General features: G+C 50.6%; 1 protein-coding gene across 1 annotated transcript; it reads right to left on the reverse strand.

The window, feature by feature from the left end:
• Positions 1–6: 6 nt before the first annotated feature.
• On the reverse strand, positions 7–14,032 carry STX2 (syntaxin 2). The gene is made up of 11 exons (XM_004690830.2): positions 13,995–14,032; positions 11,014–11,088; positions 10,549–10,648; positions 9,670–9,744; positions 7,824–7,897; positions 7,224–7,332; positions 5,432–5,505; positions 5,173–5,310; positions 3,357–3,467; positions 2,844–2,954; positions 7–1,312 (listed from the first exon to the last, which is right to left on the reverse strand). The coding sequence occupies exons 1-10, from the start codon at positions 14,016–14,018 to the stop codon at positions 2,874–2,876; spliced, it is 861 nt and encodes a 286-aa protein (XP_004690887.2). The 5' UTR covers positions 14,019–14,032; the 3' UTR covers positions 7–1,312; positions 2,844–2,873.
• Between the last annotated feature and the right edge of the window lie 3,003 nt (positions 14,033–17,035).

The raw sequence follows: 17,035 nt of genomic DNA on the forward strand, positions 1-17,035 counted from the left end.
GGGAGTCCATGACTGTAGCAAGTGAGACCAAGGCCTCGGCTGTCACCGGAGCTCAGGGCCCACATTCACCTTCAAGCCCAGTAATGCCACAGCACAGCTGTGGGCACGGACACCCCTCACGGGCCTGCTCACAGTTTCAACTGCCTTAACAGTTGCTGCCTTAACAGATGTCCATCTGCTGTAAGATTCCAAACACTCTATGGGCCTAACAGCAAACCACACAATGCTCAAAGGCGTAACGCGCCACACAGATGTTACGATCCTATGAGATGTGGGAGCCGACTTGGGGGGTTCTGCAGAAAGCGGGCCCTCACAGTGTCTCTGCAGAAGCCTGAGTCAGAGCTCACCTGGAGACACAGCTCAAGGTGTGGAAGAACTACCTCTCGGTTGCATCACCATCTTGATTAAATTCAGACTTTACTGATGCAAACAGAAGCATGGTTCTCTCACAGAGCCGTGAAGAGACATCGTCTTTCCAGGGCAGGGGCTCGCTCAGTGTCATGAGGGCAGGACAGGCAGGATGGAGTAGAGCTCAGGACCTGAGCTGCTCAGAGGTCGGGAGGGCCAGTGAACTCAGTCAACAGCAACAAAAGGCACAAGGCTTCTGGGGGTGCTTTGCCAGTGTTTTCTTTGCCAAAGAATGGGCTGCTCCTTGAGAGGGCTGCTCATCCTGAAGCTCCCTGTCCCTTTAAAAGGCCGTGTTTAACATATGAAAGCAGAGCCAATGAATGTGTTAATATATTAAACAATAAACACTTAAAATTACAGATATATTACAAAAAAGTTCTGTGATAAAAAATTATTTTTGCAAACAATAAAAAAATGGAACATAGTACAAAGCGTCTCTTAATTAGGTCAGCCAGAAGGAAGGAAGGAAGACATCTTCAACCAGGAAGCTAACAACTTCGTAACATAAAATATTCCTAATTAAGCTTCACATGTATCTTTAACACTGAAATATAAAAAAAATTGAAATTCTCAGTAATTCCTTATTTTCAGGCCATTGAAACAAGTTCTCTGTGGCATAATTTTCTGCTGTTATTTAGAGTCCAAGCATCTCTGAGTGAATCACCACATCCATTCTCCTGCTTCTCTCCCTGAACACCTGTGGGTTTCTCCTTTGCGCCCAAGAGCAGCCCTCAGAGCCAGTCACCAAGCAGGGCCGCTCGAGAGCGGGGACTGACTCTCCTGAGATGCGACCCACTCCAGGGAGAGATGGCCCCAGCTACAGCTGCTAGGACAGTGTTGTCACTAGGGTCACTCCAAGGGTCACAAGCAGAATAGTTACACAAAATATAATGAACATCATTTTCTGCAAGATAAAGAAAAACATTAATTTGTAAAGTGTCAAAGTAAATATACCACTGATAATTATTTCCTGATAAAGTTCTCCCAGAATCAGCGTTTAAAGTACAAGTCCATCATCAAAGGAAACTTCAAGGCCTTGGGAAGAGGAGTGGAAAAACAGTCCCAAAGGCAAAATACTGCTACAGACGCACTGTCTTAAGCTACATGAACCCAGCAGCACCAGGTCCAACCACTCGTTGCTCCAGGAGGGAACAGGCAAGTCAGTGGGCTCTCCTGTCACCGGCCCCACCCGACTCCTCTCAGCTGTGCTCACAGCCTTTGAAGGTTTAACTGAATCTAGTTCTCATCTGCTGAAAAATCTTATTTACACTTCTTTGCACTGAGGTGTGGTGCATGCCTCAGTGCAAACTCCTCGGAACACTGAGAGACCCAAGAACATGCGTGGTCAACCTCCTGGCCTCCTGCTATGGAGCAGCTGCAGCCACAGGCCAAAACCCCTCCTCAGAGAGCCACCCACACCCGCAGGCCTGTGTGGGGACCAGCGCTTGGACACAACTACTCTGGTGTCCCCAGGAAGTACACACAGTGCTGGGGCTCAGGACTCTGGGCCGTGCCCCCCCCCCCACACCTGCAGCAGGGCTTTCTGTCAAACAGCACTCGTGACAAGCAGCTCACTCCACTGGGCCATGCTAACCACTGCAATTTTACCTGCAGTATAACCACATCCAGGCATTGAATGCCACTAGGAAAAATTAGGGAAACACATATTTTAGAAAGAATTTCAAAAATACTGTTTGAATGCTGTATAAATGAAGCAAGGCCATACATGCTGTTGCCTGGGCAGTGCCACCAGGAAGCCTCGGCAAAGATACAGAGACACCAGCCTGATGCCCACAGACCCAGGGACTTGCCTTCTGGTACAGCAGAAGCCCACGCTCAAGCTTGGTGCTGAACAAGCTCAGGTGTGACAAGGTCCTGGGGAGGCCGGGACCTGGGCAGCACAAGTGGTGGTGGATGTGGTGACAGAGCCTGACACAAGGACTTGGGGACACAAGTCCCCATCAGGCCCCACGGAGAACCTGCGGCCTCCCTTCAGGGACAGGCTCCCAGGAACCCTGTCATCTGAGTCCCACGATGAGCCCATGACTTCAGGGCACTGGGCTAGGTCCTCCCGCAGAACTAGCAGGTGAGCTGACTAAATGTGGTTTCCATTTTAATAAGGACAGATTTTTAAACAAAGTAGCTGCTGCCAAACATTAACAAGTTAGATGGAGAATGTTAGTTTCGCTAGCTGATTTTCAGAGCTTGGTTCTGTTCTGTGGATTCCACAGTGAAAGACAAGGATGATGACAACCACATTGCCACAACCACCCCAGGTTGCAAGAGACAAGCCACAGCTCCTGTGTTTGCTTTTCATCGAGCACTGCACCCACTGGGCATGGCCTCACAAGCCAGGCGAGCATGAGGGGATGCTGGGGTCTGAGCAGGCAGCTGTCTGGGGTGTCACACCACAGGCAGCAGCAGGAGTTACTTACCTGCCGCAGAGCCGCAACGCAGCATCTGCCTCACTTGCCAACCGACAGGCCGATGATCAGGGCCAGCACAGCCACCAGAACCACAGACACAGCCGCGATGATCCACTTTTTCTGTCAAAGAAAAGCAAGCTGCCGAGTCGCACTGACTCCATGCTGTCTTTCAAGGTCAGGGGAAGGGGAGCTCAGGCAGCAGGAGAGGCTGGGACCCAGACCAAGTAACAGCGTGGGGGTGCGTTTCTCCAGGCCTCACAGGGGACTCTGCCTGTGGTGCCCCCAGCGAAGGGAAACACCCTGGCATTAGGTTGTGGAGGGTTTTAAATATCTGGGACACAAAAGGAATCAGAGTCACACAATTTATCTAATGAACTGCCAAAGAAATTAGCACAATGAAACACTGCTTTAAGCATGTTTTCTCTCACGGACACCTTTAAGTAGGCTTAGATCAATGTGTTACAACTTGAAATCAGATGAAGAGAAAAAGTCATCACTTTCATTCGTAAAAACCAAACTCACCCTTCTCGCTTTGCTGTGGTATTTAATAGCTTTTTTAGTTTCTTCTTTAGCATGTTCAACGTATTCTGCAGCATTCATGACATTTTTTTCGATGTTGTTGATCATTTCACCCTTAAAGCAAAAAGTTTCCAACTTAGGTGACATTCTCAGATGCCATCATGGAATATCTTATGACAGGGACACCGGCGAGGCCCCATGTGGACATCCTGGGCGCGCAGTGGTCAGGGCCTGGCGGACACATTCACCAAAGATGGAGGTGACCAATGTTGCAGCCAAAGTGAACAGGGTTTAATTTGTATTTTAAAAAGAACTGAAAGGAGTGGGCGGTGTGGATGAGGCAGGCAGGCTCCGAGACCAGCAGGGCGAGGGCGGAACATAGGGGAGTGAAGGATGAACCGTCACATATGATATGGGGTGCTGAGCAGCATCTCTTCTAGTGGGTAGAAGACCGGCGCCCATTTCTTTAAAATAGCAAATCAACCGAGAAAAACTTATGTCTGACACAAAATCAACTAATTAATGAGCAAAAATGTGAAATAAAGAGAACTAGGTGAAATGTCAGAGCAGACTCGTTACCTGGCGCTCGTCCATCAGCAATCACACTCTGAAGCAGTGGGGAACAGAGCAGAGAAGAGTGACACACAGCCCACTTGCTGTCACAGACACAAGCTCCTCATAAGTTCTGACCATACACACACTGATCAAAGGGGCGTCAGGCCCAGGTTGGGGGCAGGTAGGCGGCTACCTTAACGTCTAGCCAGAGCCATCACTAATAGGCAAGGTGTGCTAACTGGCCTCCTCTGACCAGAAGCTAACTGCACAGCCTCACGGTCTAGCTGGTCCTTCTGGACTGGTCCTGGGAGGTCCCCACACTCCCAGCCCCAAGTAGCCACAGGACCACCCATGTCCAAAGACCCACCCAGCTGCCCCAACCCCACCTGCTGGCTTCTACAGTGCAGAGCACCTCAGTTTTTCACACACATTATGTATCAGAATAGGTAGTACTTCACAGGTGAGAGATGCAGGTGGAAAACGGCCAGCCTGTGCCCAGAACCCAGAAGCAGCCAGCCAGGAGCACACTCCCTGGACTACAGCTCCCAAACGCAAGCCAGGGCCTCAGCCCCTCCATAGGCCCTGCACTGAATGCAGACACCCCACAGGAAGCAGGTGCCCATCCAGCACTGATGTCAACATCTCACCTCAGCTCTTCGAGAGGGTCTATGCACAGTCCCCCAGCCCCTCCAGCACTGCCCCATTCTGGACAGACCACCATGTTACATGCACAGGCACTACCTGAGCTGTGGAAAGTATCCCGGGCTTTGGACATTTCTCTCAATTATTATTCTAACACATGCTCCTTGAAAAAAGCTTAAAAATACACCTATTTTAGAGAAAAAAGTCAAAATCCCCATAGACCCAGTGCTATGCTGTTAAGCATGTTTCTCTCCTCCGGTGAGCACCTCACATGACAGTTCCCGCCACACCCATCCAGATGCAGGAGCCCGTCCTCCGTGCACACACACACGGCCTACATGGGGCCTGGCACCCATACTTCTACACCTCATTAAAAGCGCTCCACACCAAGGTTGTGTTGCTCGTGGCCATCTGGCAGCCTGTGTTAATCTACGGTACAGCCCCACTGAGGGGATAACACCAACATTTCAGTCTCACAGCCCTAAGGCCATGGTCAACTTCAGAACTTTGAGACAGGATCCAAAATAATGTTTCTCCCAGGTAAACTGGAACCAAACATGAGTTTCTACATAGAAAGTTGGCTTGGGCAGCCTGCTCTGTGCTGCAGGCAGATGCCGCTTACCTGGGTCTCCACAAACACAGCCATGTCCATGAACATCTCATGCAGCTCCCGGATGCTGGTCTCTAGCCGCATGATGTCTTTGTGACGGGACTCGATTTCATTGAGAGCTTGTCTAGTGATCTGGGAATCTGATATGATCTTTAAAAAATGAGAGAAAATACTTGTGAACTTGGTTTGGAAGGGATAGGAAAGAAGCCAGATAGATGCCTCTTGAGAGCTAGGCAGATGCACCCCTGCGCCAGCCAAGAGGTGCACTCACATCAGAGGTGAAGATGGAAGGGCTCCCACTCTCCAGCATCTCCTCCAGCTCATCGTCAGTGGTCGTTTTTCCAGCTGAAGTATAACAAAGAGGTCACTCAGAGAAGCAATACTGAAAATGAACAGGCTGTCAACATTCAGAGGTTGTCAACATTTTTAAACAATATTTCTCTGGCCTTCCATGTCTATCTCCTTAGGCAGTGCTACAATGCTGGGAGAAATTAATGTCAACAGGAAGAATTGAAATAAAAAAAAAGCCCTTATCAGGTGAATAATAAAATCTCATTCAGTGGGATTAAAAAACAGCTATATTGGCCCTCCCTGGTGGTTCAGCGGGTTAAAGCACTGCACTGAGAAGCTAAAGCCACCTCCACATGAGTTCGTTTCCCGCCTGCCCAGGAGGTGACCACATGGCGCGGCAGACCTCTCCTGACCCACCCGCTGCTCCCCTCAGCAGTGTACTTCATCGATCTGCATGTTCTGCTCCCCACTCTGTCTCTGGTGAAGCCTCTCGCCACCCCTGAGCCTCTGGCCTGTACCCCAGTTCTGTATGTACAAGTAAGTAAATCTTAAAAAAATAAAAACAACTATAAAAAGGAAACCAACAGTGATTTTTGGCACATCATTTTCCTAAGTGTTACAACTCTAACTTATGGAAAAGGGACTAAGCTGAATTCAGCACACACAGCCACACTCTGGTGCTAACACTCTCTGTGAGATCAGTTCCTTCCCTTTTAAGAATGAATGCACTAGCACTCTCTAGAAAACATGCTCAAAGATTTTTGGAAAAATCTATAATGATTACTTTTCACAATTTGTGTCACAGAAGATAAAGTTAAGTGGACAAACATAATTAACTTCAATGGCATTTGATGTGAATGATTAGGGTTCACAGCTGCCAAAAAGCAGGAACCCAACCGTCCAGGGCCTGAAGGAAGATGAAAAGTAGATGCCGTCCAGCAGGTCCATGAAGAGGGAGTGCCTGTGGAAGGGCCAGTGGAATAAGCCCAGCTGATAGCCCAAGCCCTGGCAGGGAGAGACCATCCCAGACCATGGTAGGTGCGAAATCTCTGGGAGTGCAGCTCTGAGGACCAGGGGGTGGAGTGGGGGCCACGGAGGCGCGGGCAGCTGACCTCGGGCTCCTTCCAGGCACCGGGTTGCTAGGGACCTGACTGCACTGAGGATGGTGGAGCAGCGGCCTGCCCGACACCCCCCCCACCCCATGCCAAGTCAACTATCTTGGCCAACTCGTCACTCAGCGAGGTCTAGGGAGCAGCTGCCCCTGGCTCCCCATGTCTATGAGGCCACAGAGAAGCTAGGGAGCTGTTGCCTGATGTCAAAGCTGAAGAAGCCCCGACCTGGCATGGTACAAGCAGCCAAGCCCACCTGACCTCTCTCCATCAGCAGATGCCTCCAACTGAAGGCCACCACATCCTGACAGAGGCAGCCCTGTCTATCCCAGAGAATAAAACCATACTCCCATGTAAAGCTGCTCCCAAGGGCTGGGGACACAGCAGATAAGGCAAATAAATAATTGCTGGAAGTTTTCCAAATTAGATTCACACCTCAAAGTCATAGAAGTCAGAAGGTAATGTAGGGTCCACTCAAGAGTTTTCTGAAGTATGTACATAAACAAAAGGTTTGGCCAAGTCAATGAACAGGGAGCCATGAGAGGGCTTTAAGTTGTACAACACTGGCCACTACAGAGATGAATTACTCTTGGAAGATACAGCACTTTGATGCGTGACCCTCAGGAATAAACACATCTTCCCAGTACAGGCCCACCTACTCACTTATCTCCAGCTGGCGCTGAATGCGGCCCTTGCTTCGCTCCCGAAACAGAGTCTGTGCTTCGTTGTATGCAGTCATTGCTTCGACGAACTTCCGAGACAGAACGGAATGCTACTGATACAGAAACAGGGTTAGGTTGTAATGGTTGTTTCTGCAACTGACAAGGGCAGACATTAATGCAACAGAAACCCACACTGCAGTTCACCCCCAGCAGAGGCAGCCTGATGGTACCCACTGCTCAAGACTGACCAGCCTCTCCACAGTGGGCCTCCCAGTGGCTGTCTACACCCTACTGAGCCTTAGAGACAGGGTGAGCTGGTTACCAGGCCATGGGACCAAGTGGGGGACCCAGGCTTGAGAGCCCAGAACCCATGCTAAGAGGAGCAGAGCCAAGGGTCCAGGCTTGCTGCGTGGCCTCCCCCTCCCAGAGGCAAGCCTCCCTGGCACACTCAAATGATGCTCAAATGATGTGGCTAATCCCTTGCGCATCAGAACTGAATTCTGCTGCAGGGCTGAGGAGCTTTTTCCCTACATGACACAGAAGCGTCCATCTACTTAGCCACGTGAGGACAGTGCCCAGGAAGATACGCCGTGGGCCTCACCTGGGTCCTCCGTATCCGCAGATCCACTGAGGTTCGGCCACCAGTCTCATCCTGAGCACAGCTCTGCTCAATAGCTGGAAACAAACAGGAACGAGCCTCTTTTCAGACCAAAAACTGAAAATCCTTCAAATCAAACCTCAAATTGATTTTCTTTATCTCTGAAGATTCCCTCTTCATAAAACTAAAGTTAATGAATAGTGATGACCTTCTAAAATAAGATTATCCATCTAAAGGAAATATCCTGCCACTTTTTGATAAACATCTTTTGGTTAAAAGGAAAAAAGGTAAGATAACCTATAATAGGGTCCTCCCTGGTGGCACAGCAGGTTAAAGCACAGCACTAAGAAGCTAAAGCCACTGAAGCATGAGTTCGATCCCCACCCCGGAGGTGACCCACATGGCGTGGCAGACCTCTCCTGACCCACCCGCTGCTCCCCTCAGCAGTGTATTTCGTCCATCTGCCTGTTCTGCTCCCCACTCTGTCCCTGGTGAATCCTCTCACCCTCTGCATCTCTGGCCTGTACCCCAGTTCTATATGAATAAATAAATCTTAAAAAAAAAAAAGAAAAGATAACCTATAATAATCTTTTAAAAATAATAAGATTTAATAATCTTTTAAAAAAGGCTACCAGCTAGATAAAAACAAAAATAAGGCAGAGCAGGCACAGAAACTAGATTTCTGTGAATTTGCTAGTTACAGATTTGATTTTGACCAGTGCAAATACTTCATGTGACTAGTGAGAAAAATGAAATACTAAAAAAAGAAAACAGAACGCATAAACTTAACCATGGATCAAGCCGGAGACAGTCACACAAAGAACTATTCAAAGTGACCTGAAAGCCTATCACTGCCTGGCAGGGTACGCCTGCAGAGGAACACGAGGACCTGTGGCCCCCGCCCCAGCGGCCACTCTTGGGGTCTGCCAAGAGGAAAGTGCAGGTGTCGGTGAGAAGGCAGGTCCTTCCTTCATCCTCCATGTGAAAGCCTGGGACACAACGACACAGCACTGCAGATCCAAGCCCGACTCCTTGAGAGCACATGAAGCCAGAGGCACTTCCCCAGAGAACAGGCCTGGGGCAGAGGTATAACCACGGCAGGGTCCCCAGCTCCCAGGAAACAGGGAAGCCATCAGCGGGCATGGGGGGAGAAGGGGACTCAGGTCAAGACCCTGACCACAAGCCAGCTGAGCAGCAGCAGATAATCAAAAGAACCTGCCAATTGTAAGAACCACTCAAGAAAAAGTAGAAACTTACTTTAACATCTGCAATTTAGCCAATGTCATCAAATGTATGACTATATGAGATTATCAATTTATGGGCAAGAGCTTAGCTTGCTGAACACACATCAGTGCTTCTCCATGAGATTTAGAAGCTAATACCCAAGGGCCCAACTCCCCACAGGAAACCTGTGTGAAGCTGCTGACAAGATGCTGGGCCCAAGCACATCTAGCGCAGTGGTCTCAAAGGCTCACAGCTGTGACTTTAAAAAAATGTAAAAGGGGGGCCCTCTCTGGTGGCACAGCAGGTTAAAGCACAGCATCAAGAAGCTAAAGCCACTTCAGCAGGAGTTCAATTCCTGCCCTGGAGGTGACCACATGGCGCGGCAGACCTCTCCTGACCTGCCTGCTGCTCCCCTCAGCAGTATACTTTGTCAGTCAGTCTGTTCTGCTCCCCACTCTGTCTCTGGTGAATCCTCTCACCGCCCCTGCACCTCTGACCTGTACCCCAGTTCTGTATAAATAAATAAATAAATCTTAAAAAAAAAATGTAAAAGGATAAAAAGTTACACAGAAATGACAGGTACACACATTTGTAACATCAATAATCAAACATGATCAAAACTCACACTTTAACTTGGCTCGAATTTTATTTGCAATTTTTTTGATTTCTTTGTTGAGATCTTCAAGCTCTTCTTTTATTTCTTTAAATAAAAAAAGGGGAGCTGTGATATCCAACATCAACAACATTCTGAAAAACGTAACCAGAACAACAACCTTGGCAGATATTTAAGTTTGCTTTCTTAAAAAAGCCTCCATCACCCCAAGGTTATCCTGCAGCTCTAAAATGAGGACATGGAAATGCAAACCCAGGCCCACCCAGTCTACCCGCAGCCCTTATTCCCCAAATGGGGGCTGGAGCCCAGGGGTGCCAGCTGCAGCCACTGTCTGGGGGAGAGGCAGCCGTGAAGACTGAGTGAATGAGGAGCACTCAGGCGGGGAGGGCTAAGCAGAGGACACCACGCACCGCACACTCGACCACATGCAGCCCCGCCAGCCCAGATCCAGCTCGCCCTCGAGGTTGTCAAGTCATGGAGACATCGCCTCTCCCTGCCATCCCTGCCATTCAGCTGACCGTGTCTGCCCTCAGGCAGCTCTCCAACAGAGGCTGACAACTCCAGCACCTGGTGCTCTCAGTCCCTGACCTGGGTCTAGCATGTGTGGTTGTACAGGCTGTTCTCCTGCCACCTCCGCCTATCATAAGAGCGCTGCCTACCAGCCTCACTGTGGGCCAAGCATTCTCAGGGCCAGCCCAGGTGGCCGAGGCTCTGCAGCGCCCCGTCCACACCCCTCGTGCATGCTGTCGGGCCAGAGGCCACCAGAAGCCAGCAGGAGAGGGAACAAACCAGCTGCAGCCCCTGAATCCAAGGTGGGTGCCCCAGGCTCCAGCCTGAGTGACAGCTACCAAGAGAGGAGATGGCAAGCTTCTCGTGGAGCTGACAACTTACTTCCTTCTGGGTTTGGCGCAGAAAGAATGATGCTGTGGTTTTTCTTTACTTCTTCAACATATTGAGCTATTTTAGCTATACTGGTTCTGATCTCTTCAACCTAGAAGCAAGATGAGATAGTCACCACCAAAGCAGCCAATTCAAATTCATACCATTTCTCATTACCTAGAAAGAAGGAATGCAGAAGGGAAATACAAGGATAATCCCTACCACTCCATCAAGCTGCCTGCAGGGCCCATCCATGCACCCCTCCTGAGGCCACCATCCAGGCCGCTTCCCAGGGAGAAGGGCCACAGTAACGCCCATTTTGTATGCACTGAAAATTCTAGAGAATGTATAGAATTCACACAGTGCCCTAACAAGGCCAGCATGCTCTTCATTTCACATACAACACAGCACAGACATATGCATGGCGGGGGTGGAGGTGGGGGGTCAGCAGGGGGACCTCTGCACCCAGGAACTCACCTGGTGAAAGAAATCGTCCATAAAATGGTCCTTCTCAACAACAACTGTCACATCTCCATCATCGTCTTTCCTACACTAAAATGAAAAAATCAAAATGTCAAGTTGGATTTTTAAATGTCTGCACTGACACACTAGAACTTCCCGGAGTAAGCCACAGCCACCAGCCAGCCGAGTACCCTGTGCCGGTACCATCCCACAAGGAGCTGCAGGCTCCAGGAAGCAAAACTGGAGGGGTGGGGCCACGGGCAGCTCGGAGCCGTGACCCGGGATTATTGCATAAGGGAGCACAACTCAAGCAGGCTTTACCTCCAGGGAGTAAAGTGCTTGTGTTGCACATTTTCCACAAAGATCAAAACTGGACATGGCCACTTTTCTAGAGTGTGCAATATTCTTCAGGAACATTCATGAGATTAGCCAGTATCCATCCTCTACCTAAGGAATAGCCAGCAGTGTCCACACTGGGGTCAGCAAGCTCTGCAGGGCAGGCTTGGCAGAGGGCTGGGTGAGTAGAAATCAAACAGGGGGACAAGAAGCGCCAGATGATGGGCCCTTAGCAGTCAGGTCACATGGCCAAACCAGCAGCAAATTGCTGTGGGAGGCGGCCCCTAACCCATGGTTATCCAAGCACCTGCTGCGCAACATCAGTGGGGTAGGCAAGGAAAGAGCTACACCCTGCAGAAGACTCTGGAAGGGGAGGGCTCTGGATGTCGCCTGGATACCAGAAGGGCCGCCCCACTCCACCCTTAGTGGAGCCAAGATAAGATTCTGGAACTCTCAACACCCTCATGAAATCCATTCTTATTATCTTAACATAGCTTTCTTGATCCACAACTAGGAATATTTTGGGGACAAAGTATTCTAATAAAATAGCTCAGAAAAACCTACACAATCTAATCAACATGTTTAGAAAGCTGCTTGGTCCTTCCCTGCACCAGAAATCAACCCTGCTCCCTGACCACCCAAGGATGCCTGGGCCATCACCCTCCAGGCGCTCCCTGAGATAAGACAGTTAGCTGGGCCAAGGGCCAAGCAGCTGCGGCTCCTGAGATAGGGGTGAGTGCATGTCCGCAGGGGCTCCACCCTGGGGAGGGTTGGGAGGATATGGGGGATAGGGGTAGATCCTCAGCCCTCCCCATGTGGCTGCCCCCTGGCTCCAGGCATCTCTGAGGGCTGGCAACAGCAATAAGCCCTACAAGTGACCAGCTCGCTCTTCCAGGACCCCAAGGTTGAGAAAAATGCTAAAAGCAAGCAGATTGCTGTTGAAGGGGTTCACACATCAGGGAGGTGGCCTGCTGGCCAAGCAGAGGGGCCCAGATGAGGCTGCAGGCCCAAGCACCCAGGGCAGCCTCTGCACCCAGGGCAGCCTCTACTGGCTGCTCTCCAGTAGAAGCTGCACCCTGGACCCTGGAAGCTGTCCCAGAGGAGCTGGAGTACATACGGCCCTCTGCCTGCGAGCTGCAGAGGAGGTGTTACAGGACAGGGAGAGAGGGGCAGCATTGAAGCCCCAAACCTGCCTGCTCGAAGTGGGCTCTGCCATCCGCCACATCAAGACAAAACATATAAAATTTTAATGAAAAGGGACTTTAATGCAGTGAATATACAATATGGAACACAAAGAATGTAATGTCTAAATCAAACACCTGAAGTTACTCATCTCCTCGTGGGTAAAAGTCCACCCAAAAGGGATTGTCTCAAGGCAAGGCCTGAAAGCCTGCCACAAGGCTAAAGCACCTTCTGGCCGGGACCATTAAAAGGGTCAGAAATGGCCAGACAAGTCTGGGAGGAAAAGAGCAAAATCAATATGAACACTGCCGTTGTCACCTCCCTGCAGGTATCTCACCCACATCTGCCTTAACCAGTCCAGGACCAGGAAACAAGCATGGTTTCTTCATCACATGCTCGCTGTTCCATGTGGCTTCCTCAGGTCTCCTTCTGGCTCTCCATCCTCCCTCCTTCTTCCCTCTGATTCCTTCTCTTCTCTCCTTTTTCTCTGCTCAGCTCCACCCTCCTTCTGAGTAGGGCAGGGAACCTGGAACTTCCCCTTTTCCTGGGGACCACCCAGTTACAGAGGCAGAGGACTTGGGAAGTGTGTCCTTATTTTTTATTGATTTTCACAATCACATTTCTTATGTCTAGAATCCTGCAAACATCCCCTATTGGAAAGTGACCCTCAGACACTGTCTTTGCTTTTCCAATCATTACCAAGAAAAACAAGCCAAAACTACATTTTAGCTGTGGGCCGGCCCCATGACCCCTGCAGTGGAGCTGGCTTTCACCAGACCTGGGCTGGGCCAACCACACAGGGTCACCCGAACTATGTGGCCAGCCTGACGCCAGCATAAGGACACTCCTCGCAGGTCAGCCATGGCCTCCAGTGTGTCAAAGGGCGAAAGCAACACTCAAACATCAACACTCCACTTCTGTTAAATTTTAAACGGACCTTCCTTAAAAATGACCCTGTATGAGAAACTCAACTCCCCCCCCCCCCCCCCAACTGCTGCTGTCCAGGAGCAGCCAGCAGCCTGCATGTTCAGAGACCACCAGACAGCCAGCCTCGCAGGGGCCACGGGAGGGGTCCCCCGTCCTCCCTGCACAGAGCCTCCAGAGAGAAAGTCTGCTGGAAATAAGTACCCGGTGGTGGCACCAGTGCTGCTCAGATACACTCATGTCTCAAAGCTGAATCACATGGGCAAAAGAGAAACGGGCCCTAAGGTGCCGGGGTCCCACTGGTTCTCTCTCCAGGGTCACGTGGCTGGCCAGTCCCTGGTCCAGCCTATGCTGGTTCATTGGCCTTCCTATTTCTGCCACACCTGCCTCATCCACAAGTAATGACGTGGTAGGTTTCACCAGCTCTCAGACATGCCTACGTGAAGCACATCAGACACGTCAGCCATTCAAAGCTTCTCTCGACCACAAGCACGACCTCTCCCCACCTGCCTGTGTGACTCCCAGTGGGCTCAGCAGCACCCTGATGCTCTGACCTTTGCAGCCTGGTCCCACTGCATCCTGCACTGGTTGCCTGGGGCACGCTCACACCAGGACAGCTGCTGCACTGGGCAGGCACTGTGGGCTCACTGAAGAATGCCATGCTGTCCTCCAGGGGCTGGCGCTAAGAAACGAGAGTCAGCAGCGCCATGCAGGCTGGCACCAGCCTAGCCTTCCCAGGCTCAGGATAGGGACGGCGACAGTGGCTTCAGCTAGAGCTGGACTTGCACATGGATAGACCCTGAGACTTGGGTGGGGATAACACCTCCCACGGTGGAGAGAAGTGAAGCAGCCACTGAACCACTGAGTAGAGGAGACAGAGCCCAGGGAAAGCACATGGAAAAATGGGCCAGGAGCAGCTGAAGAAAAACAAAGGTCCCCCGGGAGCCCTGCTGGCTCCTCCCTGGCCACCCCAGTGGCCCAACCAAGCCCAGAGGGGACGGGCTTCCTTCGCCTCACCAGAGCACCATCACTGTCTGACCTGGTCTCCAGGCCCCTCCTTCATGCCTGCTCCCTGAGGAACTGGTTCCTGCCTCCTCACCAAGCTACCGCCTTTCTCTCCCTGCTTCTCTGCCTGCCTGTGGTCTGCCAGCATGTCTTCTCTTGGTCCTGTGTCATCTGAAAAACAGTCTCCTGTCAGGAAAGATGTGTATGCCTACTGCATTTTTGAGTCGCCTTTGGCCCTTCACCCCACTGGGGCCCTCAAGGTCTCAGCAGTTGCTTGGAGTACCCCTACCTGGGCCCTCACCATCAATCAGACAAGGCTCAACCACATCGATGACCCTTCGTCCCCCACACCCACACCCCACTACACATCTTTCCCTCAGTCAGTGATTAGGCTGCGGCTGCGGCCTGCTGCCCACCACCCACTGGCACGCTCCCCACTGCTCTCTTGTGCTCCTGTATCACCCAGAGCTCATAACAGTCCTGGCCACACAGGAAGGGGCAGGTGAACAGCTGAACAGCCAGGAGAGGCACACAAAGGCCAAGGGAGGCAAGACCAAGAGGGGAGACAGGCATGGCTGCGGCAAAACAATCAGTGGGGACGCGGAAGACACAGAAACTCTGACAGGAGACGGTTTCTCGGATGACACAGGACCAAAAGAAGACATGCTGGCAGACCACAGGCAGGCAGAGAAGCAGGGAGAGAAAGGCAGGGTGTGCACTAGGAGCAGCAGAACAAAAGCAGGGAGGGGGGCCAGTGTGACCCCACACAGGGCCTAAGGTCATCGGTGGGAAGTGGGTTTGAGAAAGGGAAACCCTTCTTAGGAGCTGGTCGTCACTGGGGTTTTCTATTCCTTAAATTCAGAATAGATTTGAGGTTAAAAACAAAAAGTAACCTGTGGAAATGTAGAGGTTTGATATCTTTTAAAAAGGAAGTATTCTGAACATAAAAGAATAATTTATAATAAAGGATAGAGAAACTAGATCAACTATGGAAACTATATGATAAAATATTAAAAATTGGAGGCCTCCCTGGCAGCACAGGGGTTAAAGACAACGCTGTCAGGCTGTCGCCAGCCACAGCACCACTCCCTAGATGGCCAGGAAGCTGGCACCATGGACAAGGCACTGCAGACCTCTCCTATTTCGCCCGCTGCTCCCCTCAGCAATGTATTTCAGTATATCTATCTGTTCTGTTCCCCACTCTGTCTCTGGTGAATCCTCTCACCCATTCCCACAAGTCTGGCCTATACACCAGTTCTCGTATGCATAAAAAAGCCTTTAAAAGAGAGAAAGAAAAATAATAAAAATAAAAGACTTGGAAGAATTAAAGAATTCTTAATGATAAGCACATTTTTAAAAATGTAGCTATACATCAATTATAAACTAATTACTCATTTCCACAGCAAGTCTCAGTGATGCACTTACACTTTCTAATACTGAACTAGGATCAGGATTGCGTACCATCTGAGGGGCCAGAGAGCAATTCAAAACGTAGCTGGGCAGTCTTTTCTGCCATTAAGCACTGTATTTGCAATTCATCTCCTTGAACCTATGTATGAAAAGTACCCATTTTCTCAGTGGCCAATAATATGCACACAGCCACTTGCGGTTACACTTACTGCGCTACACACAATTCCCACAGTTGAAATCTGTAGGGTCCCTATTTGTAACTATCATATAAATGAGGCATTACATTCACATGCTTTGTGCAAAGGGTAATCAAAATATATATGGGCCATTATCTTGTAGAACAGTGATTCCATTCTGGCCACTTAACTGGCAGTTTGCTCTGCCCCCTTCACACTCACACTCCCTCACACACACTCCTGCTCCCAGACATCATCTCCCACAGGCTTTTCCTTTTCTCTTTGCAATTAGAAACAATCTCTCTCAGCACTGAGAGTTTAGATCTTTGCCAAGTCACTTAAGCATTCTGTATCCAGAAGAATCAGAGGCTCAAAGAGTCAATGAGCAGAAGCAGGTGATCTTTAATGATGGTCTGCAGCAGGCATCTACGCCTAAGTCCTTCCCAAGGTTGTCAGTGGTGACCTTCTCAGGAGGTAGTGTTAGCAGTCTGATAAAGGAGTCTCTTTGTAGGCATCATGAATATTTTGTATGTGTGAATATTAAAGGCATTTTAACTACCAAAATTATTACACATTACCCAGGAAAATACACCAGGCTTTTGAAGAATGTTGCGAATGGACATTCAACTGCTCCTAGAACTACTTGAAAAGGACCTGTGTCTCTCCGCGCCCCGCCCGCGGGTCCCTCCTTCCTAGGCCTGGGGGCCGGGGCTCGGCTCAGGCAGCCGTCGTCCAGAGCCGGCGGAGAGCCAGCCTCCGACCACCAGAAGTTCTAGACACGAGCGCGGCCAGTAGGCGGAGCGGAGCCACGGACGAGCCGGCCCTCACGGCGAGGCCACGCAGCACACACGCCCACCCCGTGAGCCCCAGCCAGGAGGTGCCAGAGTTCCCACTTTCCTCCCGCGGCTCGGGCGGGCGAGGCCGGGTCCAAGAGCACCGTCCCGGCGCCACCGCGCACTGGACCGAAGGGACGCGGGCGCCTCACGCGGCCGGTCGGCGGGGTC

The sequence above is a fragment of the Condylura cristata genome, unplaced genomic scaffold, assembly GCF_000260355.1.
Source record: "Condylura cristata isolate star-nosed mole 26May11 unplaced genomic scaffold, ConCri1.0 scaffold00029, whole genome shotgun sequence".
Lineage (NCBI taxonomy): Eukaryota > Metazoa > Chordata > Mammalia > Eulipotyphla > Talpidae > Condylura > Condylura cristata.

Bases quoted from the DNA above. Each gene is read 5' to 3' on its own strand.
- STX2 (XM_004690830.2), bottom strand. From the start codon at position 14,018: ATGCAGTGGGACCAGGCTGCAAAG. The intron at 7,898-9,669 runs GTGAGTTTTGAT...GTTTGTTTCCAG, and splicing joins AATTCGAGCCAAGTTAAAGT to CTATTGAGCAGAGCTGTGCT. The intron at 2,955-3,356 runs GTGAGTTTGGTT...TTTCTTTGACAG, and splicing joins ACCACAGCAAAGCGAGAAGG to AAAAAGTGGATCATCGCGGC.